The 20,484-nt window shown below is 65.4% G+C and overlaps 1 protein-coding gene across 9 annotated transcripts in view; it reads right to left on the bottom strand.

The window, feature by feature from the left end:
- RBFOX3 (RNA binding fox-1 homolog 3) overlaps positions 1-20,484 on the bottom strand; it is a 175,860-nt gene that overhangs the window by 52,292 nt on the left and 103,084 nt on the right. The window contains exon 1 of one of the 9 annotated variants that reach the window (XM_080681384.1): positions 9,148-9,882. The exons of 4 other annotated variants lie outside the window; for them this stretch is intronic. Coding sequence is in view for 1 of the 5 variants with exons in the window: in XM_080681389.1 (XP_080537515.1) it covers positions 7,830-7,880 (51 nt within the window). In the remaining 4 variants the exon portion in view is untranslated. Of the gene's footprint in view, positions 1-4,479; positions 4,609-7,517; positions 7,621-7,829; positions 7,933-9,147; positions 9,883-20,484 lie in introns of those variants that run through there. 4 more of the 9 variants (XM_080681389.1, XM_080681392.1, XM_080681385.1 and 1 more) reach the window with 4 other exon arrangements.

The following is a 20,484-nucleotide window of genomic DNA, read 5'->3' as shown; positions in this document are numbered from 1 at the left end:
CCCGGGACCCCCCTCTTCTCACTTCGGAGAACAAGCCCCGCTCTGGAGGGGGCAGGGCTGGGACCCCCTGGCAAGGGGCAGATCCGGCCCGGGAGGCGTGCGCGGGGCCCTCACTGCCGCCTGCAGACATGGCCCCTCAGGCTGGAGCCGCGAGGAGGGCAGAGGGATGGTGCCCTTGGCTCCCTGCGCCCAGCCTGGACACCAGCTCTGAGCTCCTTCTGAACAAGGCGGGTGGGTGTGTGCCCCTGGACACCCTCTCGCAGGCACCCATGCCGTTCAAAGGAGGCAGCTCCTGGCTCCCCTTTCCCCTAGAGAGCAAGGGGAGCCGGGGTGCCGTCTGGCAGGGACAGGAAGGGCCGAGGTCCAGGGAGTGGCGCCGGGGAGAGCAGGCCCCCCTAGCCTGGTCGCTGCACCTGCCTGACCTTTTTCTGGAATCCAGGCAGGGATGCCTCCAGGGGTGGCTCGGGCACACAGTGCGGGGTGGGCACCTTGGCTGTGGACTGGCCAGGCGACCCCCCGCTTTCCTGCCGACGGTTACTGAGGTGGTCTCTCTGGAGCGGCGCCCCTACAGCCTATGGCGCTGGTGGGGAGGCCTGGCGCCGAGGCCCCGGCGTCTGGAGCAGCAGCAACCCGCTGGGCACCGCGTTTGCAAGTGGAGACCTGGCAGCGGGCTCTCCCGTGGCGTGTGCCAGCCCAGAGCGGCCCGGCCGCAAGAGCAGGGGCAGCCCTCCCCTCCAGCGGCCCAGCTCTGCCCTCTTGCTGCTGAAGCCCCCTCCTGCTCTGCCCTCTGCCAGCCCCATCAGGCGGCACTGCTCCGCCCCGCGGACCCTGGAATTTGGGGCGGCCATGACAGTTCACCCTCAGCCCCCGGCTCCCGACTCACCCTGCTTGGGACCATTCCCTCACGGACTACCCACCCGTCGCTACCCCACATCCACTGAGACCCAGGTTTGTTCCTCCCGCAAGAGGGCTGGGGAGCGGACCCCAAACAGTGCCCAGCACATAGTGGGGGGCTGTTTTTGCCTCGTCCTGAGACCCCGGGCCCATACGGGAGCGATGGCCGTCTCTGTCCCGGAGGGAGACACCGTCTGGTGGGGAAACTGCAGCCCGCTGTGCTGAGAGCTGTAACCGCCCAGGGTCGTGGGAGCTCAGATCTGGGGCGCGGTCAGGGAAGGGTCCCCAGAGGAACCCCTGCACTCAGCCCCCAACCCCCAAAAAGCCAGGGTGGGGCTGATGCCAGATGGGTTTCGGCACCTGGTCAGCCTCGGGCCTCTCAGCCCAGCCACCTGCCTCCATCAGCCGGCGCCTCACACTCCGGCTCCGGTGAGCCCGAGGACAGCCGCCGGGACGGGAAGGACACCTCCCGCAAAGGACGTGAGCGGCGTGCGTGTCCGTCTCGTGCCTCAGGGCGGGGCCGCGTGCCCACCGCCCGCCTCCGCGGGGTGGCCTGGACTTCGGACTCCCACCAGGAGCCGATGCCTGAACGGCGGGGCCAGGAGGCTCGGCCTGCTGGGAGGCGACCGGCGGGTCAGGGGAGGAGCAGCTGGACACGGCAGCCCATCGGGACTCCCCCGTCTCCCCTCGGGAGTCCAAGTGTCGCGAGGGCACAGAGCTCGCGGGCTGGCTCAGAGCCGCATCCCCAGGGCCTGGCCCCGCTCCAGGCAGGGGAGAGTGTGGTTGGCCCTGCGCTCCGGGAGGCCTGTCCCGGCGGTGGGTCGGCCGCGGCCGCAGGGTCCAGGCAGCACGGGCCCCTGAGGTGGACGTCCCAACTGTCCGGTGCCTCCTCCACGGACTGGTGCCCCTCGACCCTCCTACGGTGCTCCTGGGCACCCCCGGGGCACGGCCCCGCCCACCTGACTCACTGCCAGCAACGGTGCCCCCATCCCCTGACCTGCAGGGCCTGGCCCTGGGTGGCGTGTTCGACTGGCATACAATCGTCACCAGCCCCCTCCCCCAGCCCTCTGGAGACCCTGGTGCCTCCTGGGCCAGGTGGGCGGCCTGAGTGGCAGGTGGGGAAGCCCGGCCGGGTGCTCTGCCACCCCCGCCTCTGGGTGAAGGAAGGCTGCGAGCCGGGAAGAGCTGTCAGTCAGCGCTAATATTCACAACGTACGCGAAGAGCCAGGGAGAGAAACATCCCGTTCGCCCTGAATCTGAGAAGGGCTTGTTAGGGCGGCAGGCGCTGAGCTGTAATTATTTCTGCGCTCCTGGGCACCCCTATAAATACCAGGCAGGCGCGCCGCCGCCGGCCCAGATGGTTCCGAGGCTCCGGAGAGCGCCCGGATCTTCCTGCCCCCGCCCCACCCGCGTCACCTTCCCCGAGGAGCCCCTCTGGGTGCAGGCGCTGCCCCTCCAAGGGCAGGGCTGGCTGGCTGTCCCTCCCTCCCTGGCGAGCCGGCTGGGAGACCCAGGCCCACGGAGCTGGGCAAACACCTCGGCCCCTTTGGTGTGCTCCTGGGTGACACAGGAAACGCCGGCGAGAGAATGTGCTGGAAAGTGCTCACCAACGGCCTGGCCTGTGGTTGAAAAAATAACGTGGGGCCCTGGCCGGTTTGGCTCAGTGGATAGAGCGTCAGCCTGTGGACTGAAGGGTCCTGGGCTCGATTCCGGTCGGGGGCACATGCCCGGTTGCGGGCTCCATCCTCAGCGGGGGGGGGGGGGGGGAGGGCGTGCAGGAGGCAGCCGTTCCACTATTCTGTCTCATCATTGATGTTTCTCTCTCTCCCTCTCCCTCGTCTCTGAAATCAATAAGAAATATTTTAAAAAATAATAATGTGGGCAGTTCTGTGGCCAAGTGATTTGGGGGAGTGTTGCCTAGGACGGCACCCCAGCTGGCCCTTGGGGAATTGCCAAGGCTGCACATGGACCCCGCCAGCGGGAAGCAGGAGGCCCTGCGGTCCCTGTGGGGGAGGCCGGCGGGCAGGGACTGAGTTGCTCATGGGCCGGCTCCTCTTCCTCGCTCTGAGTGCCAGGCTGGCATCCGCAGCTCCGCCACGCAGAGAGGACAGCGTGGAGCCCGGTGAAGGCGTGCCAAGACGGGGGGGTGAGCTCACCGTCTCCGGTGGCAGCTGGGCCTTCATCTCCGGCTTCCGCAGCGCCAGGCCATCCTGCCCGGACTTCAGGGAGCTCGCTTGGCACAGGCCGGGGACCAGGCGGGGGCGGGCGGAGCGGCAGGGGGCATCCCGCAGGGGCGGGGCAGGGTGGGCACAGTCCCTGTGCTGTGTGAGGGGGTGTGGGTGACCCGAGCAGCCTCTCTCATGTGAACCAGCCAGACACCCACGTCACCGGCCCAGCCCTCTCCCGGGAGCTCGAGCCCCAGTTCCACAGCCGAGGGGCCGAGCGCAGTCGGGAGGAAGCCCCGAGCTGAGTGCAGGGTTGCCGGGACGCCTCTGACAGCCACTGTCAGGGAGGTCAGACTGAGGACAGGAGAGCTTGGCCTTCTTGAGAAATGCAGGGAGTGGGGGGCTGTTTGTGCCTCGTCCTGGGGTGTCTAATTCTCCCAGAGCGGCAGAAAAGGTGGCTGACAAGGCAAGAGGGAGCCGCCCTGGCTGACCAAGTCCCTCGGGAGGCATCCGGCGGGGGCCCCACACCAGCCAGGGCCTCCCCTTGGGGGTCAGGCCTGAGAGGAGGGGGTGCTGGGGAGCTCCCCACCCCTGAGCCCCTCTGCACCCCGAGCCGCCGCCGAGCGCCCAGGCTGCCCGGGCAGCACCCACATCCAGCCGGGTAGGGGCCTCCCTCCCACAGATGCCAGGCCCTGGCCCCAGCCCCGAGGGCAGCAAGCGTAGCAATGGGAAAGGAAGCTTATTTATCTGCTTAATCAGGAGGCGTTTGCCAGCCACATCCGGGTCCATCCGTCTCACTTACTGGTTCAACCACGTCCCAGCAAAATTAAACAGGACCAATGCCGGAGACTGAAAGCAAAGGGCACGCTCCACGCTCGGGGTACACGCTCGGGGTACACGCTTGGGGTACATGTTTGGGGTACATGCTCGAGGTACACGCTCGGGGTACACGCTCAGGGTACACGCTCGCAGTACGTGCTCAGGGTACACGCTCAGGCTACACACTCGAGGTACAAGCTCGGGTTACACGCTCGAGGTACACACTCGGGGTACATGCTCAGGGTACACACTCAGGGTACACGCTCGAGGTACACGCTCGGGGTATATGCTCAGGGTACACACTCAGGGCACACGCTCACAGTATGCACTCGGGGTACACGCTCAGGTTACACGCTCGGGTACACGCTTGGGGCACATGCTTGGGGTACACGCTCATGGTACGCACTTGGGGTACATGCTCGACGTACACGCTCAGAGTAGATGCTTGGGGTACACACTCGGGGTACACACTCAGGGTACACGCTCAGGGTAAATGCTCGGGGTACACACTCGGGGTACACGCTCGGGGTACACACTCGGGGTACACACTCGGGGTACACGCTCAGGGTACACAGGCAGAACCAGAGCCGCCCAGGCTCACCGCTACGAGCACCTCTTCCCCGACAGGCTCCTCTCCCCTCGGGGCCTGGGACCCGCGGAAGGTGCTCGCAGAGGCCCGTGGGTGATGTTCCACCTGCTCTTCCACTGGGTACCGGGCCACGTTTATTTATTTTCCTTTTTAAAAAAAATTAAAATATTTTTTATTGATGTCAGAGAGGAAGGGAGAGGGAGAGAGAGAAACATCAACGATGAGAGAGAATCATGGATCGGCTGCCTCCTGCACGCCCCCTACTGGGGACAGAGCCCACAACCCGGGCCTGTGCCCTGACCAGGAATCGAACCCTGACCTCCTGGGTCATAGGTCGACGCTCAGCCACTGAGCCGCGCCAGCCGGGCTTTATTTCTTTCCAGTGAGCTCCCAGGATTTCGCCCTTCTCCTCTCCTGGGGACTGGGGAGCTCAGCGGAGCCCAGAGGAGCACGTGAGACCGGCCTGCGGGGGAGAGGCCGCGGCAGCTGCAGCCCGGAAGCCCCCGCGGGTCCCACGGCCTCGGGGCCGCACCCCCACCCCAGCAGGAGGCACTCGGCGGCGAGCCTGGAGGAAGCAGCTGCGCTCTTGGTGCCAGCTGTGGCCAAGCCACCATTCAGGGTCCGGCCCCAGAACCACAGAAGCCGGCGGACGATGGGCAGCCCCTCGAGAGCCTCAGAGCTGGCCGCCTGCTCCAACTTCCCGGGAGGGCGAGGGGACGGAGGACAGGCGCGCGGGGCCATTTCCTGCCGGCTGCTAACTGGGGCGGCACCGCGCACCCGCTCGCTCGCTCGCTGCTCTCCCAACCCCCTCGTCTCGCCCGCCGGGTCCTCACAAGGGGGATGAGAAGGAGAGTGACGACACGTCCAGGGTCACAGAGGTGGCCCGAGGTCGCGTGCGCACGGGGCGGGTTTAGGCTGCGGAACAGGCCCGGCTTGCGGACCCACGGAGATGCGTTGCTTCCCTTCCCGCCACAGCTGGTTGGGCTGGGCCCTCCTGGGAGCACCCTGGCCTTAGCCCTGGGCTCCCCCTCCCAAACCCCACACCCACCCTGTTAACGCGTCGTCCTAGTCTGCCACAGCGTGCGCGGCTTATCCCCATCGCACCGCCTGGTGCTGATCTCGTTCCCTCCCTCGTTAGGCGGGAGGGGGAGAGCGCAGTGGGGCTGCGAGGCCCCTTTGGACTGAGGGGCTCCTCACAGGTCCCCCGCGAGGCGCTCCGTGTCCCGGCTCCTCTCCCCACACGCCGAGCCTGGCGCCCCTGGGAGCCCTCCTGCCCACCTGCATCTGTGCGTGTCCACTCAGCGCCCTGTGCCATGACCACAGATGACCACAGAGAGGCACGGGAGGCAGCGGGGCGCTCAGGCTGTGACTGGCTCTCGGACGAAACGCCCCGTGCGCCGTGACTGGGGGCAACCCTCTGCCCACGCCAGGGCAGGGCTCACGTTACGGGCTGGTCACTGGCGGAGGTTGTGGGCCCACGGGAAACCCACATCACTCCCTGCCCATGCGCGCCCCCCCCCCCCGGGGCACCCCAGCACTAAAACTGACCTTGGCACCCCCTACGGACTAGACGTCAGCACCAGGGACAGCTCAGCCCCCCCCCCCCCCCCCCCCGCTCCTCTCAGGTCACCCCCATCGCCCCGCCGGGGACAAGTGGTCGGCACCCGGGGTGGGACGGGATGGGAGGGAGATGTGGGTGACACTGCCCAGCAGTCGCCAGCCTTTGGGGACAGGCGCCATCTTCTCCCCCTTTTTCCCCCCAGGAGCCCCTTCAGGTCTCACTGCCCTGACTGTCAAGAGATTCCGCCTTGTCGAAACCGGTGTGGCTCGGTGGATAGAGCATCGGCCTGCGGACTGAAGGGTCCCGGGTTCGATTCCGGTCAAGGGCATGTACCTTGGTTGCGGGCACATCCCCAGTGGGGGACGTGCAGGAGGCAGCTGATTGATGTTTCTCTCTCATCGATGTTTCTAGCTCTCTATCCCTCTCCCTTCCTCTCTGTAAAATATCAATAAAATATATTTAAAAAAAAGAGAGAGAGATTCCGCCTTGTGTCTCACACAAACCTTTTCCTCCTTCTTTTCACCCAAAGGGGAGAAGCCTAGAGGCGCGTCGAGGGGGAGCTTGGACCGGCAGCCGAAGGCACAGTGGCTCCCAGGAGGGGCAGGGTCACCCCCAGAAGCTGCAGAACAAAGCAAGTGCCCCAGGGGACGGGCCCCACAACAGCCCTGCAGCTTTGGGGTGTCAGAGAGGGAGGACTCCACATCGAACGCAGAGGCCGCGGGGGCTGCTCGGCGGGTGACCGGCATGCATCTGTGTCACGTTCTGTTAGAACCGAACTGAGGGAGCCGCCCCGGCCTCTCCCCGCCCCGAGAGCGGCCGCGTTCGGACAGGGGAGCCGGCGGTTCCTTTGCTCCCTTCCCCGGGACGCCGTGACTTTTGATTCCGGCTTGATGAATACATCGCCGGCGGAAACTGTGGCTCAGACAGCTTTAATTCTCCCCGGTCACCCGACTGGGGAGCAGAAAGCCGTGAGGAGCCCGCCCCGCCATAGATCAAACACGGGCCTTCACATCGCTCCGTGGCCCAATTTCTCATCGCGGCTGCCGCCTGATAACCCTCCCAGCCCCGAGCCTGTATCTCCCTTGTCCAGGGGTGGGGGCCAGGGCCGGACGTGGATGTCCACAGCGGGAGCCCTCCTGGCAGCCAGGAGCCAGGGCCGGAAGGACGGGGGCCCTTCAACCGGGCAGGATCAAGCCCTTCAGCACCAGGGACAGCTCCTGCGCCCCAGGGCGTCCAGCAGGCACATCCCTGCCTTCCTCAGCCAAGCCTGCAGGGTGTCACGACCTCCCTGAGTTGGGGAGGTGGCCGGTGGTGAGCCCTGCCGATGGCCGGACGGCCTGCTTTCACCACACCAGCCTCCCAGCTGAGGAGCCTGCACACCTTCACCGGCAGCCTCCGCTGGGCGGGGGGGGCTGGCTGTCCGTCTGGCTTCTTCATTCTCGGGCTCCTGAGACCTCCCCAGGGAGAAGCAGGCTGCTCTTGGCACTACCTGCGGGGCTCCCTGCTCGGCCCTGGTGCCCGCAGCTCCTGGGTCCAGCCGTCTCCCTTCTGGCGCAGTCTAATCCCCTCCCCACTTGCCTCGCTGGCATCTCCCGAAAGGCAGGCTGACTTCTCAGCGAGCACCCTGGGGGTCCCCGTGCTGGGTGGGGTGGGGAGGGGCGGGGGTGGGGGAGAGGAAGCCTGAGTGGCTGCCGTTTCTCCGCACCCTCTCTCATAGGCCTGGTCCGGGTGCCGTTCCGGAAGGCACCGCGCAGCTGCACAATGCGGGCAGGCTACGCGGCAAGCCGCCCTTGTAAATTACCTCCCGGTGCGTGCAGGGAGAAGCCAGCTCAGCGCGCACAGCCGTCCTCATCTGAGAGCGGGATCTTCCCGGATCCGAGCCTGAGCCCTCCTCCGTGCCACCAACACGCCACGCGTTAGGGAGAAATGTCCGCCATCGCGGCCGAAGGAAGCCGCGCACGCGCCTGCCCACCTCCCCCTGCTGCCTTTGTATCAGGACATCCCTGGACCTCGCCCCCCACGCTGACCCCCGCCCCCGCTCTGCGTCTGTCCACTTACATGTATGGGCCGTAGCGTGCAGTGGCTACAATTAACAGCACGTGGACAGGGACTCTGTGAGACAACCACAGGACCTAACAGCACGGCGGCCTCTTGGCTGGGTGCGGGCCATTGCACACCCATGCTGGGGGGCTGACCGGGGTCACTGCTGGGCTGGGATTGTATTTTTGGGGGGTAAATGCCGGGAGAGGGTCCGTGGGGCCTGCAGCGGCCGGGTTCTTCTCTGGAGGGAAGAGTGGCTCGCTGTCCCTTGGGAGGCGGTGGGAGGCAGGTGCCCGGGGCAGGGGCAGCCCTGATGCCTGGTGTGGAGACGGCAGGAGAGCGAGTGAGGGCAGGGTCTTTACCAGCCAAGCAGAAGGATGGAGATGGACAAACGCAGTGTCCTCCCTGCCCACAGGGGTCAATCCCCCCGCAGACAAAAAAAATTGGTGCCCGGTCAGCGTGGCTCAGTGGTTGAGCGTCGACCTATGAACCGGGAGGTCAGGGCACACGCCCGGGTTGTGGGCTTGATCCCCAGTGTGGGGCGTGTAGGAGGCAGCTGATCCATGACTCTCATCATTGATGTTTCTATCTCTCTCTTCCTCTCCCTTCCTCTCTGGAATAAATTTAAAAAAATACTTTTAAAAATTGGTAAAAAAAAAAAAAAAAAAAAAAAAAAAAAAAAGCACGACGTTGTTAGTACGGACACCAACGTTGTCCCTGGTCCCCCCAGTGCAGCCTCCGCTCCCACAGCTGCTGTGCAGGAAGCGACGTGCAGCCTTCTCCTCTCTCCCCGCCAGGCCCCAGGCGAGGTGGTCCGAGGGGACCTGGGACGGAACCTCCGGTGCTGAGTGAGGAGGGAGTTCTGCCAGGAATCCAGGCACAAACTGCCTGCTGATCCTTGGCGAGGCTTCTCGGGACCTGAGGCGGGCGGTCCACGCCGGGGCCACCGGCTCCGTGCGCGAGGTACCAGCTGGACTGGGGAGACGTGGGGCCATCGAGTGGGAAGTGCTCTGCGTGTCTGGGATACATTGGGTTGAACAAAGGAGACTGTTACACGCATCTCCTCCGTTCCTCTCTACCTTTTTGAAGCGGCAGCTGCAAAGTCACGCGTGGGCACACGTGGCGTGTGCTGTACGTCCGCCCGGCGGCGCGGGGCTCCAGCACGAGATGCCGTCTACACGCTCAGCCTCGGCACCGTCCACTTGTCATGGTCACCACCGCCTGTGACAGCACCTGGCCCGGCCGGCCTCAGCACAGAGTCCAGCTGCTCCCAGTTACCTACGCCCGCGGAGGGGAGTGTCCCCCCGACACTCGGGAAGAGTGAGAGATCACAGGTGACTCTTGCTGGACTCCGAGAAGCCCGGTGCTCATTTCTGCCTGGGAATTAACTTCCTAACTACTGCTGCCTTCCGGCGATGCCCCGACTTGTCTGCATTCTCGGAATGCCCACCGCTGATTGGGGGGGGCCTGTGCCCAGGAGCATGCTGGGCCCAGCAGCCAAGGCCCCCCGGGGGCGGCGGACACCCTCTGAGAATGAAGCCGTGGGCGCTGGGCTGCGTCCCGATAATGTCCCCCAGGAGGAAGACAAGGACACCCGGCTTCCGCTTCGAGGCTCTGCCTGCGGGGGCGGCTGGGCCGGGGTGGGCTGAGTGGAGGCCCGGGGCCATGCGGGCTCCCACGAGCTGTGCTCTCTGTCCCGGGAGGCGTCACCGGAGCTGGGTCCCCATGGCAGCCCCTCCCCCCCCGCGCGTGCCCACCTGCTGTCGGTCTCTCTCCGGGCCTTGCTGTCTGTGAGCATCTCCATCCCTTGCTCTGCCTCCCTCCCCAGGTTCTGTTTCTATTTCAAGCGCTCCCTCCCGGGGCAAACCCGGAAACAGGTCTCTCCTGCAACAGACACCTCTCCATGCAGGGGCGGGGGCGGGGCCTGTCTTCCCCCTGGAACCGGGAGCTTCGCTGGCCAGGGGGGTCGCGTGGAACTGGACACCCCTCTTTACGGCCACCCCATTTCCCAGTGTAGGGCGGGGGGCGGGGGAGAAAACAGAGAACCCATCCTCCTGGGCCCTAACTCTTCCTCAGACCCCCCTCCCCACACAGAAATCTCCAGGTCTGCGGGTCCTGCCCGTTCACTCGGCCGCCGGGGCGACGCGTGGCCAGGACTGTCAGGGGCCCGATTTCCTCGGCGCCACGTGGTCTCGCCCTCCCAGGGCCTCGCTCTGTGTCGGGAGAGTGGGGGGCGGCTGGCACCCAAGTGCTGTGGTGGGACGCTTGGTCATCCTCCCCACAGGGCCAGAGTGACTGCCTCCCGGAACCCTGCCCTGGCCCCTGCCCTGCCTCGTCCCCATCCGCACAATGGGACGATGCTTCGGACGCAGGTGCATAGGGGGTGGATGGGGGGGATTTGGGGTGTCCTTCCAGCTCTCAAGGGTGCACCTGTGTCCCACATGCCAGCTCATGATACATGTTCGCCTACGTCACCTCGGTGTCCTTCACACAACCCAGTGAGACAGACGGGTACGGGGGAGACTGAGGCTCGGAGAAGGTAAGGGACCCCAGAACCCACCGCCCAGGCCTCTGGCCCCCCTGTTGTGGTTTTGGGGATGCCAGAGCCCCCTCTGAGCCCCCCGAGCTTTCCGGAGCTTGTATTCCGCCATTTCCAGGGATAAGACTCAACCTGCTCCCCAAAGATGCTGAGACCACGAAACCGAACATCGCCGACCGCTCCGCAGGGGGGCCAGGAGCGGAGAGCTGGGTTCAGGGGGAGGAGCAGGTGCATCGGTAGGGCAGGCCCTGGGAAGCCAACACCACACGGGAGCTGCCGTGCTACCCGGGTGACTGGCCACCCCAGCTTCTCCAAAGCAGAGGCAGGACCACAAGGCCGCCAAGCCCTGGCCACTCTGGGGGGCAGGGAACAAGTTGGGGGGGCGCCCACACCCCTCAGGTGGGCCTCACACCTGCTCTGCTGTTTCCTCAGTCTCAGTGGGACCTGTTCTTCCCCCAAACCCTCACTTCTGCAGCCCCCCTCCAGCAAGTGCAGGAGTCAGGCCAGGGCGGGGAGTGTACCGCGTGTCTCCTCCCCCTCCCCCCTCCCCCCCGCGTCCTGGCCCTGCAGCCACCGAGCTGAGCTGCCCTCGCGGGCTCTCTCCAGGGAGGGAACTCGCCCAGGGCAGGGTGGGAGGAGGAGGCCTGTGTATGGACCGCCTGCACCCAGCAGGGTGCTCAGAGGCGCTGTCGCTGTCCCTGGTGCTGAACCTGCCCAGGGTCAGTTAGGGCACCTCTCTTAACTGGGGGCCCCCACTGGAGATTCCGTTCCATCCTTAAAGGTGGGACAGGTGACCCAGAATGACCTGGTTGGGTCCCAGTTCTGAAAGGAATTAGGTGCTCCTAAGTAAGTCTCTACCGCTTTAAAATGAAGTGAGACTCCAGCCCCTCCCCCACGCCCTTGCGCACGCCCACCACGGCCGGAGAGGCGGCAGGCGGCAAAGCACAGGTGCCCGCGTAAACGAGGAGCCGGCGGCTCGGCCCAAGCTGCCGTCTGCTGGGCGTGGGGGTGGGTGGGGGCACTGGGCCATGGGAGGGTGGCGAGCTCACGGGACGCGTGCGCTTCGCCGTGGCCAGTCCCGGCGGGTCAGCGCACGGCCTCCGGGGGTGATCAAAGCCCCTCGGCGATTGGCAGGCATCGCGGGACCAAGCACACCCCTCGTGCTGCCCCCACCTCAGGGGAAATACAGGAAAAGGAGGAGACAATCTCCAATGACAGAGCCCCAGGAGAGGGTGGCTTCCGGGCAGACCAGAGGGGCAGCGGTGGCCCCGGGGGTCAGCCCTGCAGCTCCACACCTCCGGCTCCTGGCTGCTCGGGAGAGGGCCCGTGGGAGGGACGCCTGCACGGGCCCGCTGCCAGGGTTCCAGGCAGGAGCCGCTCCGTGGGGAGTCCTCAGGGCCAAGGAAGCTTTGCGGGGCTGGGGGAGACCTGCACATCCGCTCCATCATGAAATCCAAAGGAAACGTGCTGGGAAAGAGAGGAAACCCCCCGATGGACCTGGTGGAGGGCTCTGTGCCCCCTCCAATGCAGAGGCCAGTCCTGAGGGCCCTTCCTCGGGCTACGGAGGAGGCCGTGGCCAAAGGTGGCCCTGGTCCCGGGGCGTGTCCTGGAAGTGGGCAGCTGGGCATGTCCTGGAAGTGGGCAGCTGGGCGTATCCTGGAAGTGGGCAGCTGGGCGTGTCCTGGAAGTGGGCAGCTGGGCGTGTCCTGGAAGTGGGCAGCTGGGCGTGTCCTGGAAGTGGGCAGCTGGGCGTGTCCTGGAAGTGGGCAGCTGGGCGTGTCCTGGAAGTGGGCAGCTGGGCCAGCCCATCCGATTCCTCCAGCTGGAGCCCAGCCCACCCACCAGGGCACCCCGTCCTCAGCTGCTTCCCCATCCGGCCCCACGCACCTCTGCTCCCCCGAGGCTGCCTCCTCTCCTCTCCTTGTTTTCAATATCACCGTCTCTTCCCACAGAACAAACACAGAGAGTGAGCGGAAAACCACCCCATTCGGCTGGAAGCCCGGCAGGCATGTCCTAATCGGCCCCTCGCTCACCACCCCCCGGGTGTGCTCTCCTGCTGCCCGGGTGTGGACCCACCCGCCCTCCTTGGCTCCCCTGAGAGAGGGGGTCCTGGGGACATGGAAAGGGGAGTGGGGAGGTGTGTGAGGTCAGAGAGGTGGGAGAGGGACAGCGGGATGTCTGCTTCCCGCAACCCCAGCGCTGGCAACCTCAGCTGGAGGCAGAGCGCCAGGCTCCTGCCCTCAGCACAGCGGCCTTCGGGGCTGGTGAGCCAACAGGTCTTCGCGGTGCTGTCGCTGTCCCGGGTGCTGGCCCTGCCTGGTGGCGGTTAGGGTGCCTCTCCTAACCGGGGGCACTGCTGGGGATTGATCCACCCTCTCAAGAGATTTCTGTTCTCTCTCTCTTCCCCGCCCCCCCCTCTCTCCAGAACATGTAAGATGCTTCAGCAAGTCTACAAGCATATCACTTTTTAAAAAATATATTTTTATTGATTTTAAAGAGGAAGAGAGAGAGAGAAACATCCGTGATGAGAGAGAGTCATGGATCGGCTGCCTCCTGCACGCCCCACCCTGGGGATCGAGCCCGCCACCTGGGCATGTGCCCTGACCGGGAATCGAAACCTGACCTCCTGGTTCCTAGGTCAACGCCCAACCCCTGAGCCTCGTGGCCAAGCAAGCCGATCACTTTTTTTCTTTTTCTTTTTTTACGATTATAAGCTCCTCCTGCCCTTGGAAAAGCCGGAGGGGGAACCCGGGCCCCTCTCTCCAGGGAGCTCACCTCCACCTCCTCGCTCCTGCCCCTGCACTTCCTCTCCCCTCCGTGTTCCTGACTCGCATGGCGGCCGGGGGAGGCCACTAGGGAAACGTCCTTAAAAGTTCCTGCAACTTCCAGGCCCCCTCCCGTGCCTCCTCCTCGGCTTCACGCCACGCCACCTCCTCGACGGCGCCGTCCCCTCCTCCTGCTGCTCCCAGAGCTCTCAGGGTCCCGGGAGGCACACGTCTCTGTGACATCAGCAGTCGTTCCGGGGAGAACGCCCCGGGTCCCCTGGATGCTGGTGGAGACGCTGACGAGGCAGCCCTGACATGGGGGGTGGGGGGGGGGACAGGGCCCAGAGCAGGGAGGCCCCGGGGGAGCAGCACAGACCCTGGGGTGTGCTGAGATGCATGGTCACTGACAGGAACCTCTTGTCCCGGCAAACGGGAGAAGCCGGGGACCGTGGTGCTACTGGAAGGAGAGGCAGCTCCAGGAAAACTCTGGGGGTGCGTCCAGGGCGCCCCTCATGCACATGACTGCATATCCCTCCCCCCGGGCAGAGTTCGACAGCTTTCCAAGTTCTACGTCTAAGGCTGCGCTCAGACCGGAGCCGCCGATCGATCGCGGGGAGACCCCTGAGGGCTTTGCAACGCCACTTGGTGAACACAGCGGGGTCCCCCAATCCTGCCCCACAGGACCCCGGGCCTGGGAAAGGAGATGCATACAGACGTGACAGCTGTGGGGTACGTGGGCAGGGCTGACGTTCATACTGCTGATGCCGGAACCCCCGGAGACCCCTCTAGAGGGGAGTTGATGGGAAGCCGGATACAGGACATCTCGGCCCTCGTCCATCCCCGCCGGGCCCGTGGGCCCTCCGTGGTTTGCCCTCTCCATCTGAGCACACGCTGCGGGTGAGTGCACTGGCATTGGGCACAGCCCTTATCTCGGCTCTCAGGTCAGGAAAAATGACACCCCTCCCCCCAGGAAACCACAGGGATTGGACCCCATCAAGGCCTGAGGGAAGCGGGGAGGTTCCCAGCGACCCCCCGGCTCAGCGAACCTGAGGACGGTGACGGCGGGACGAGGGCAGCCTTGCGGCCGGACGGCGGCGGCGGTGCTGATTTACCGGCACCGTCCACACAGCCCTCCCACCTGCACCGCGGCCCCCGGAGTCGCCCTCTCTCCAGCCCGTCCGCGAAGGGGTAGGAGCTCTCCGCTTTCCCCCGGGCGGACAGCCGCACGCATTCCTCGTCCACCCCTCGCTGGCTCGTCGGCACGGTGTCGTCGGCAGGGTCTCGGTCGGCCTGACATCGCGGAGAGCACCGTGCCCACGCCAGGCCTGAGTGAGAACGGGCCAGGCCGCGTCTCCGCTCCTTTGACCTTGCTCCGACCGCCCCCGCCCCACCAGGTGAGGCTGCCCTCCCCGCACATGCCCCTTCTTCTGCAGACACTGGTCCCGGTCAGTGGTTGGTCGAGGCTCCTGCCAACCTCGGATGCGCCAACCTCGGATGCGGTTGCGGCAGAGGCTGGCCTGGGGGGGGGGGGGTGGGCAGTGCGGCTGCTCCGTGCAGAGACAAGATCTTGATTCGGCCCTGCCCCCCTCCGTCCCCCGCCGCCCCCAGCTGAAGCCCAGCCCCTGCCCGGCGACCGCGTGCCCCCACTTCTCACGTCGCTCCGCCTGCCCAGGACCTGTGCCCACAAGTGCCCCTGTGGGCACTGGGCACGTGGGCCAGTGTGAGACCGCGGGGCCTGGAGAAGCGCGGGGTCACCCCTGCCGGCCCAGCAGCCGAGCTGCACGCCCCCTGCTTCCTCCCCCACCCCGCACACCTGCTGCAGGTGACGGGCAGGTGGACGCTCACGCCTCGCCGCCCCGGCCCGTCTTCCTGAAGCGCCGCCTGGCAGATGCCAGAGAGCCGTCCTGACCCTTGGACTCACAGCCCCACGCCTGGGCCCATGTCCTCGGGAAACGATTTGAGCGAAGAAGAAACATGTGACGTGCGAAAGTATTTATAGCCGCGGCAGAAGCCCGGCCGGCTGGATCCTACCCGTCCAGGCAGGGGATGGCGGAGTGAATTATGGGGCGCCTGCTCGCCAGTGGGAAGGCGCGATACGGGGAAGGTGTCGAAATGTCGTGGAGGGCAGGCGGGGCCGGCCCAGGGTGCGGTGAAAACTACACTGACGCAGAGATCGGACGGGGCCCCGGAAACGGAGGTGGCGGTGTGAGGATGGAGAGGTGGGGGGTTCGGACTCCCGAGTCCCCCATGTGGACGCTCTGGGCCTTCCCACGGCGCCACCCGCTCACACCCAGGAGACTGTACACGGCACCCGGGCGGCCGGCAGGTGCTGCTGGGCTGGGAGAGACTCCTCTCCGGTCCTTGCCTCCACCTGACGCCGCCTCAGCGACCTGTGTGCCCCGAGGACGGGAGGGAGCAGGAGTCACGGCGTCGCTGTCGCTGTCACTGGCCACGCCCCGCGCACAGCTGGGTGGCCCTGCCCCTGTCACTTGGCACCTGGCATTGCCGGGGTCTGGCCCTGCAGACGCTGCGGAAGCTCCGACAGGGCGTCTGCCCACTCGGATGGCGGCCAGCCCCGAATGCCCAGCGACCAGACCCGTCGCTGTTTCTGAAAGCCGTGCCGGGGGCTGCCGGGGGGACTCTGTGCGCCCCCTGAGCCAGGCACACGGTAGGTGCGCCGTAAATGCGATCAAGGGGAGATGCCCCTGAGTGTAGGGCCCTGATGCCACTTGGACAGCATTGCCCCTCAGCATGCGGACATGGCGCCCGGGTGTTGCTGGCACGAATGAACACTTTGCTTAACGATCCTGTATACTAAAGGCCTGATATGCAAATAGACCAAACTGCGGAACCACGGGCGAACGACCCGTCGCTATGATGCGCACTGACCACCAGGGGGCAGGTGCTCGATACAGGAGCTGCCCCCAGCCGGCAGGACCCGGGCCAGCCAAGGCAGGTGCCAGCAGCAGGGGGGTGGGGTGAGGGGGCAATCACCCTGCTGGTCACCCCACAGATTGGCCCTGATCGCCGGCCAGGCCTAGGGACCCTATCCATGCACGAATTTCATGCACTGGGCCTCTAGTTTTTAATTTTTATTTACTTATTTTTTTAATATATTTTATTGATTTTTTACAGAGAGGAAGGGAGAGGGATAGAGAGTTAGAAACATCGATGAGAGAGAAACATTGATCAGCTGCCTCCTGCACACCCCCTCCTGGGGATGTGCCCGCAACCAAGGTACATGCCCTTGACCGGAATCGAACCCGGGACCCTTCAGTCCGTAGGCCGACGCTCTATCCACTGAGCCACACCGGTTAGGGCTGGGCCTCTAGTTTTTAATAAAAGCAACATGGAGGCTGGGGGGGGGCAGGTGAAGAGGCCAGGGGTCTACCTGAGGAGAGAGTGTGGGAGGCGCCGGGCAGGTGAGGGCGCCCAGGAAGAGAGGCGGCTGGAGACCCAGAGAGGCCCGGATCCCAGGCCCCGGGGAAGGAGGGGCCTAAATCCTCAGGACGAGCCTTTTCCAGGCACAGACAGGATGTTAGCTCGCGGTTAACCGCTTCAGTGGCCCCAGGGCAAACTTTACGAAATATAACGTTTATAGGGAACCCGCTCAGCCCTGCTGCTGGCTCTTATTTCTGCAGCAATTACCGCTAATTTGGAGGCGGTTTGCTTTGGCAACTCCGCCTGCTGCCCGCCAATTACGAAGCCACCCACTGCCCACCCTGGAGGCGGCGGAGGCTGGGGTGCCCGTGACACAGGCCTGCTCCCCGGAGCCCGCTCTTCCTCCTCGGAGAGGTGGCCCTGAACCCGGGCCAGGTGGTGACATCGGCCAGGAATTCAGTCCCCGCCTGCCCTGCCGACGGGTGGCCTGCGGCGTGCGGGGGACAGAGCGACCTCCGGTTGGAACAGCAGGTATGAAAGAATGATGACGAGGAGGAGGAGAGGGACCGCTGGGAGCAATACTGTCCCCCCACCCCCCGCCAACCCCGGACCCCCAACCCTGAACCCCCAGCCCCGGAGCAGGTGGGGCGGCTGGGAAGGAAGCGTGCGAGAGACACGGGTCCTGCTCTCTGCACCGTGACCCGCCTCCCGCTCCCCGAAGCCGGATGATAAATTACTCTGGCCAAGCGGAACACGCCCGGACAGGCCTCCTCGCCAGCTGTAATGAATGCCCGGGGGAATACACAGGCCCGAGGTTTTATACTTTCCCGCACACACATGCACGCACGCACACACGCGTGACGACGGGCTCGGCTTCAGCCTCCTCCAATCCCGGCTTAAGTGTTTCAGTGCAAACCGCGGCTGCATAGACCCCAGGAGCTGCATGTGGAGGCTGCGGGGACCCTCCCCATCCCCGGGCGGAACTGAGAGCGTGGAGCTGGCTTCCGGCAGGCCGGCCCGTGCGGTGCAGTTCTGGCTTTCGAAGAAACGTCCGTGGGTTGGGTGAACCCTTGGTGGTTAGTGTTTTGGGCATCTTCCCCTCCCCCAACCCTTCTCCTCTCCCCCGGGACAGCCTGAGTGATGCATTGGCCCGAACCCCCCACGTGCGTGCGTATCGGAGCCGGACAGCCCACCGCCCTGAAAACCAACAGCTTTCTCAAAGGGTGGGCGAGCCGACAGGGGCCGGGAGGTCCCGGTCCCGGGTCGCATGCTGGTCCGGGGGCTCCGGGGGCTCCGTGGGCTCCGTGGGTGTGGCCGGGGCGGCATGGCGGGGAAGGGCTCAGAAAGCCACACTCCAGCCGGACAGGGACCTCCCGGGTCCTGGAGCAACGGGCACGCTCGGAGGGTCTCGCCGTAGCAGGGGGGTCATCAGACCGGGAGGAAACACGGCCCGGGTCTCAACTAACAGACCTGAAACATACGCTCTGAGAGGACGGAGTAACGGAACTTCCTCCCAGAACAAAGCACAGGAACAGAAGCAGCCAGCGCCCGAGGAGGCAGACTTGGCCACGCCCAGCGTCCCATCAAAGGCACGCGGGAAGCGGGGACACCTAAGCCAAAGGGAGAGAGGGAGAAGCGTTCAAAACGGGCACCCAGCTAGCGGGAGCAGACAGGGCCCTCAGACAATCCTCTCCAGATCCCGTTCGTCCTAAGTTAAGCGGAGACGCTTCTGCAGAGCCTGCACCTGGTGAACGGCTTGTATCCGGGTTACAGAAAGAACCCCGCCCCCAAACCCAACAGCACAGCCATAAAACCAACACCCCGATAAAGAATGCAGGTAGAGCCCTGACCGGTGTGGCTCCGTGGATAGAGCGTCGGCCTGCCGACTGAAGGGTCCCGGGTTCGATTCGGGTCAAGGGCATGTACCTTGGTTGCGGGCATGTCCCCAGTAGGAGGTGTGCAGGAGGCAAATGATCGATGTTTCTCTCTCATCGATGTTTCTAACTCTCTCTCCCTCTCCCTTCCTCTCTGTAAAAAATCAATAAAATATTTAAAAATATATATATTTTTAAAAAGCATGCAGGTAGAGATTTGCCCAGATACACCACCACGGAGACGTGTGGACAGCCAACAACACGTGACATATGCCCAACAGCACTCGTCACCAGGGAAACGCAGACGCACACCGCCACGCGCCACCTCGGTGCGCCGACAGGACGGCTGAAGCCAGCAAGTCCACAGCAGCCGGTGCCGGCGAGGACGGAGCCTGTCAGTCCCGCACGCGGCCAGTGGGGCCATGAGAAGGTGGAGCGACCTCTTCGGAAACCAGTTTGGCATTAACTGAAAAAGCGGGGGGGCCCCCGGGGGCCAGCCCGCGCCTCCTAGCTGTGTTCAAACGAACACACATGACTTTTGGGCAGGTTTTTTTTTTTTTTTTTTTTTTTGCCCCAAATGAATCTAAGAAGAAGATCAACTGTGAGAGGGAGGCAGAGGCTTGGCTGCGAGAAACCCAGGGACCAAGGGCTCAGGTCGGAAACGTCCAGTCCCCGGGAGGGTCAGCACTGGGGACAGAGCCCATGCCCACCCCCCCTCTCCCCGCCCTGAGGAGACCGGGCCACGGAGGGGAGTCTGACCACCTGGACCCGCCGGACCTGGGAGCCAGGCTGTGCTTGGGCTCGATGGCCCTGCATCTGGGGGTGCACACCTGAGTGCTGAGTACCTGGGGGGGCGGGGGCAGTAGGGCAAGGAGGGGCCGGGGAGCAGGAGGGATGGGGCCAGGAAGGAGGCCCTCTTGTTGCTCGGGCTGTGAGCTCAGTCCCGGCCCCTCTGGCCCCCAGGCCCCGCCGGATCCAGCCTCTTGGCAGCACAGCAGGGCCGGCCCACGGGACCACAGAGGAGAGGTCTGTGCGGCTCAGCAAGCCAAACCTTCACCCCCACCCCCACCCCCACGAACGGGACCCCCAGAAACCCCACATTCCCTGTCAAGAGCTCCCAAGACGTCCACCGGGCTCACACGTCCAAGACGGTTCAGGAGGAAAGAGAGAAAGTCGGTTGCGTTTTATTCAGCCAACGTCCCGAGGCGCTGCGGGCGCTTGGGGGACAGAGGAGAGGGCGTTACCGTCACCGGCCGCCCTGGCTGCTGCCGCCCCGTCGGCCTGGTGGGGCCTCTCCCGGGGGGCGGGCGCCGGCCCAGGTCAGAGCCTCCCGCGGCCTGCGCACGGAGCGTGGATGGAGCCCGTGCTCCCGACAGACGAAGGCGACGGAGGTCAGGACCCCACCCGGCCCCGGGTTCCCCACGCACTCCCTCTGTGTCTGCCCCTTCTCAGGGCCCCAAACACCCAGGGACCCCGTCCTCCCCTCGCCGCCCAGTTTCGGGGTGACCTTCTCCTGGGACTTTGCAGGGGCTGAGGGTGGCCTTTAACCCCCAGCGGGGCCCCCGCCGCTCTGCAGACGGCCCCCCCCCACCCCAGGGCCCGTGCACGGGGTCACCAGCTCTGACACCACCCACGGCAGCCCCTGGGGCTGCTCCCGGGGCCGGTTCCCAGACCCCGAACGTGGCGGGCGGCCCCCGCGCAGCTCCCAGTGGCTCAGGGCTGACGCCAGCCTCGCAGGGCCAGCTTCTGCTTCCGCGTCTCACACCCGGGACCCGCCCGCCCGCCCGCCCGCCCGCCCACCGGCCAGAGAGGCCCAGCGCCTGCCTGCACCCCACAGAGGCTGCACACCTGTGTCTG

This window comes from Plecotus auritus, assembly GCF_963455305.1.
Source record: "Plecotus auritus genome assembly, chromosome: 7".
NCBI classification, from domain to species: domain Eukaryota; kingdom Metazoa; phylum Chordata; class Mammalia; order Chiroptera; family Vespertilionidae; genus Plecotus; species Plecotus auritus.
The sequence above is the reverse complement of the archived record's forward strand: the minus strand, read 5'-3'. Positions and strand labels throughout refer to the sequence as shown.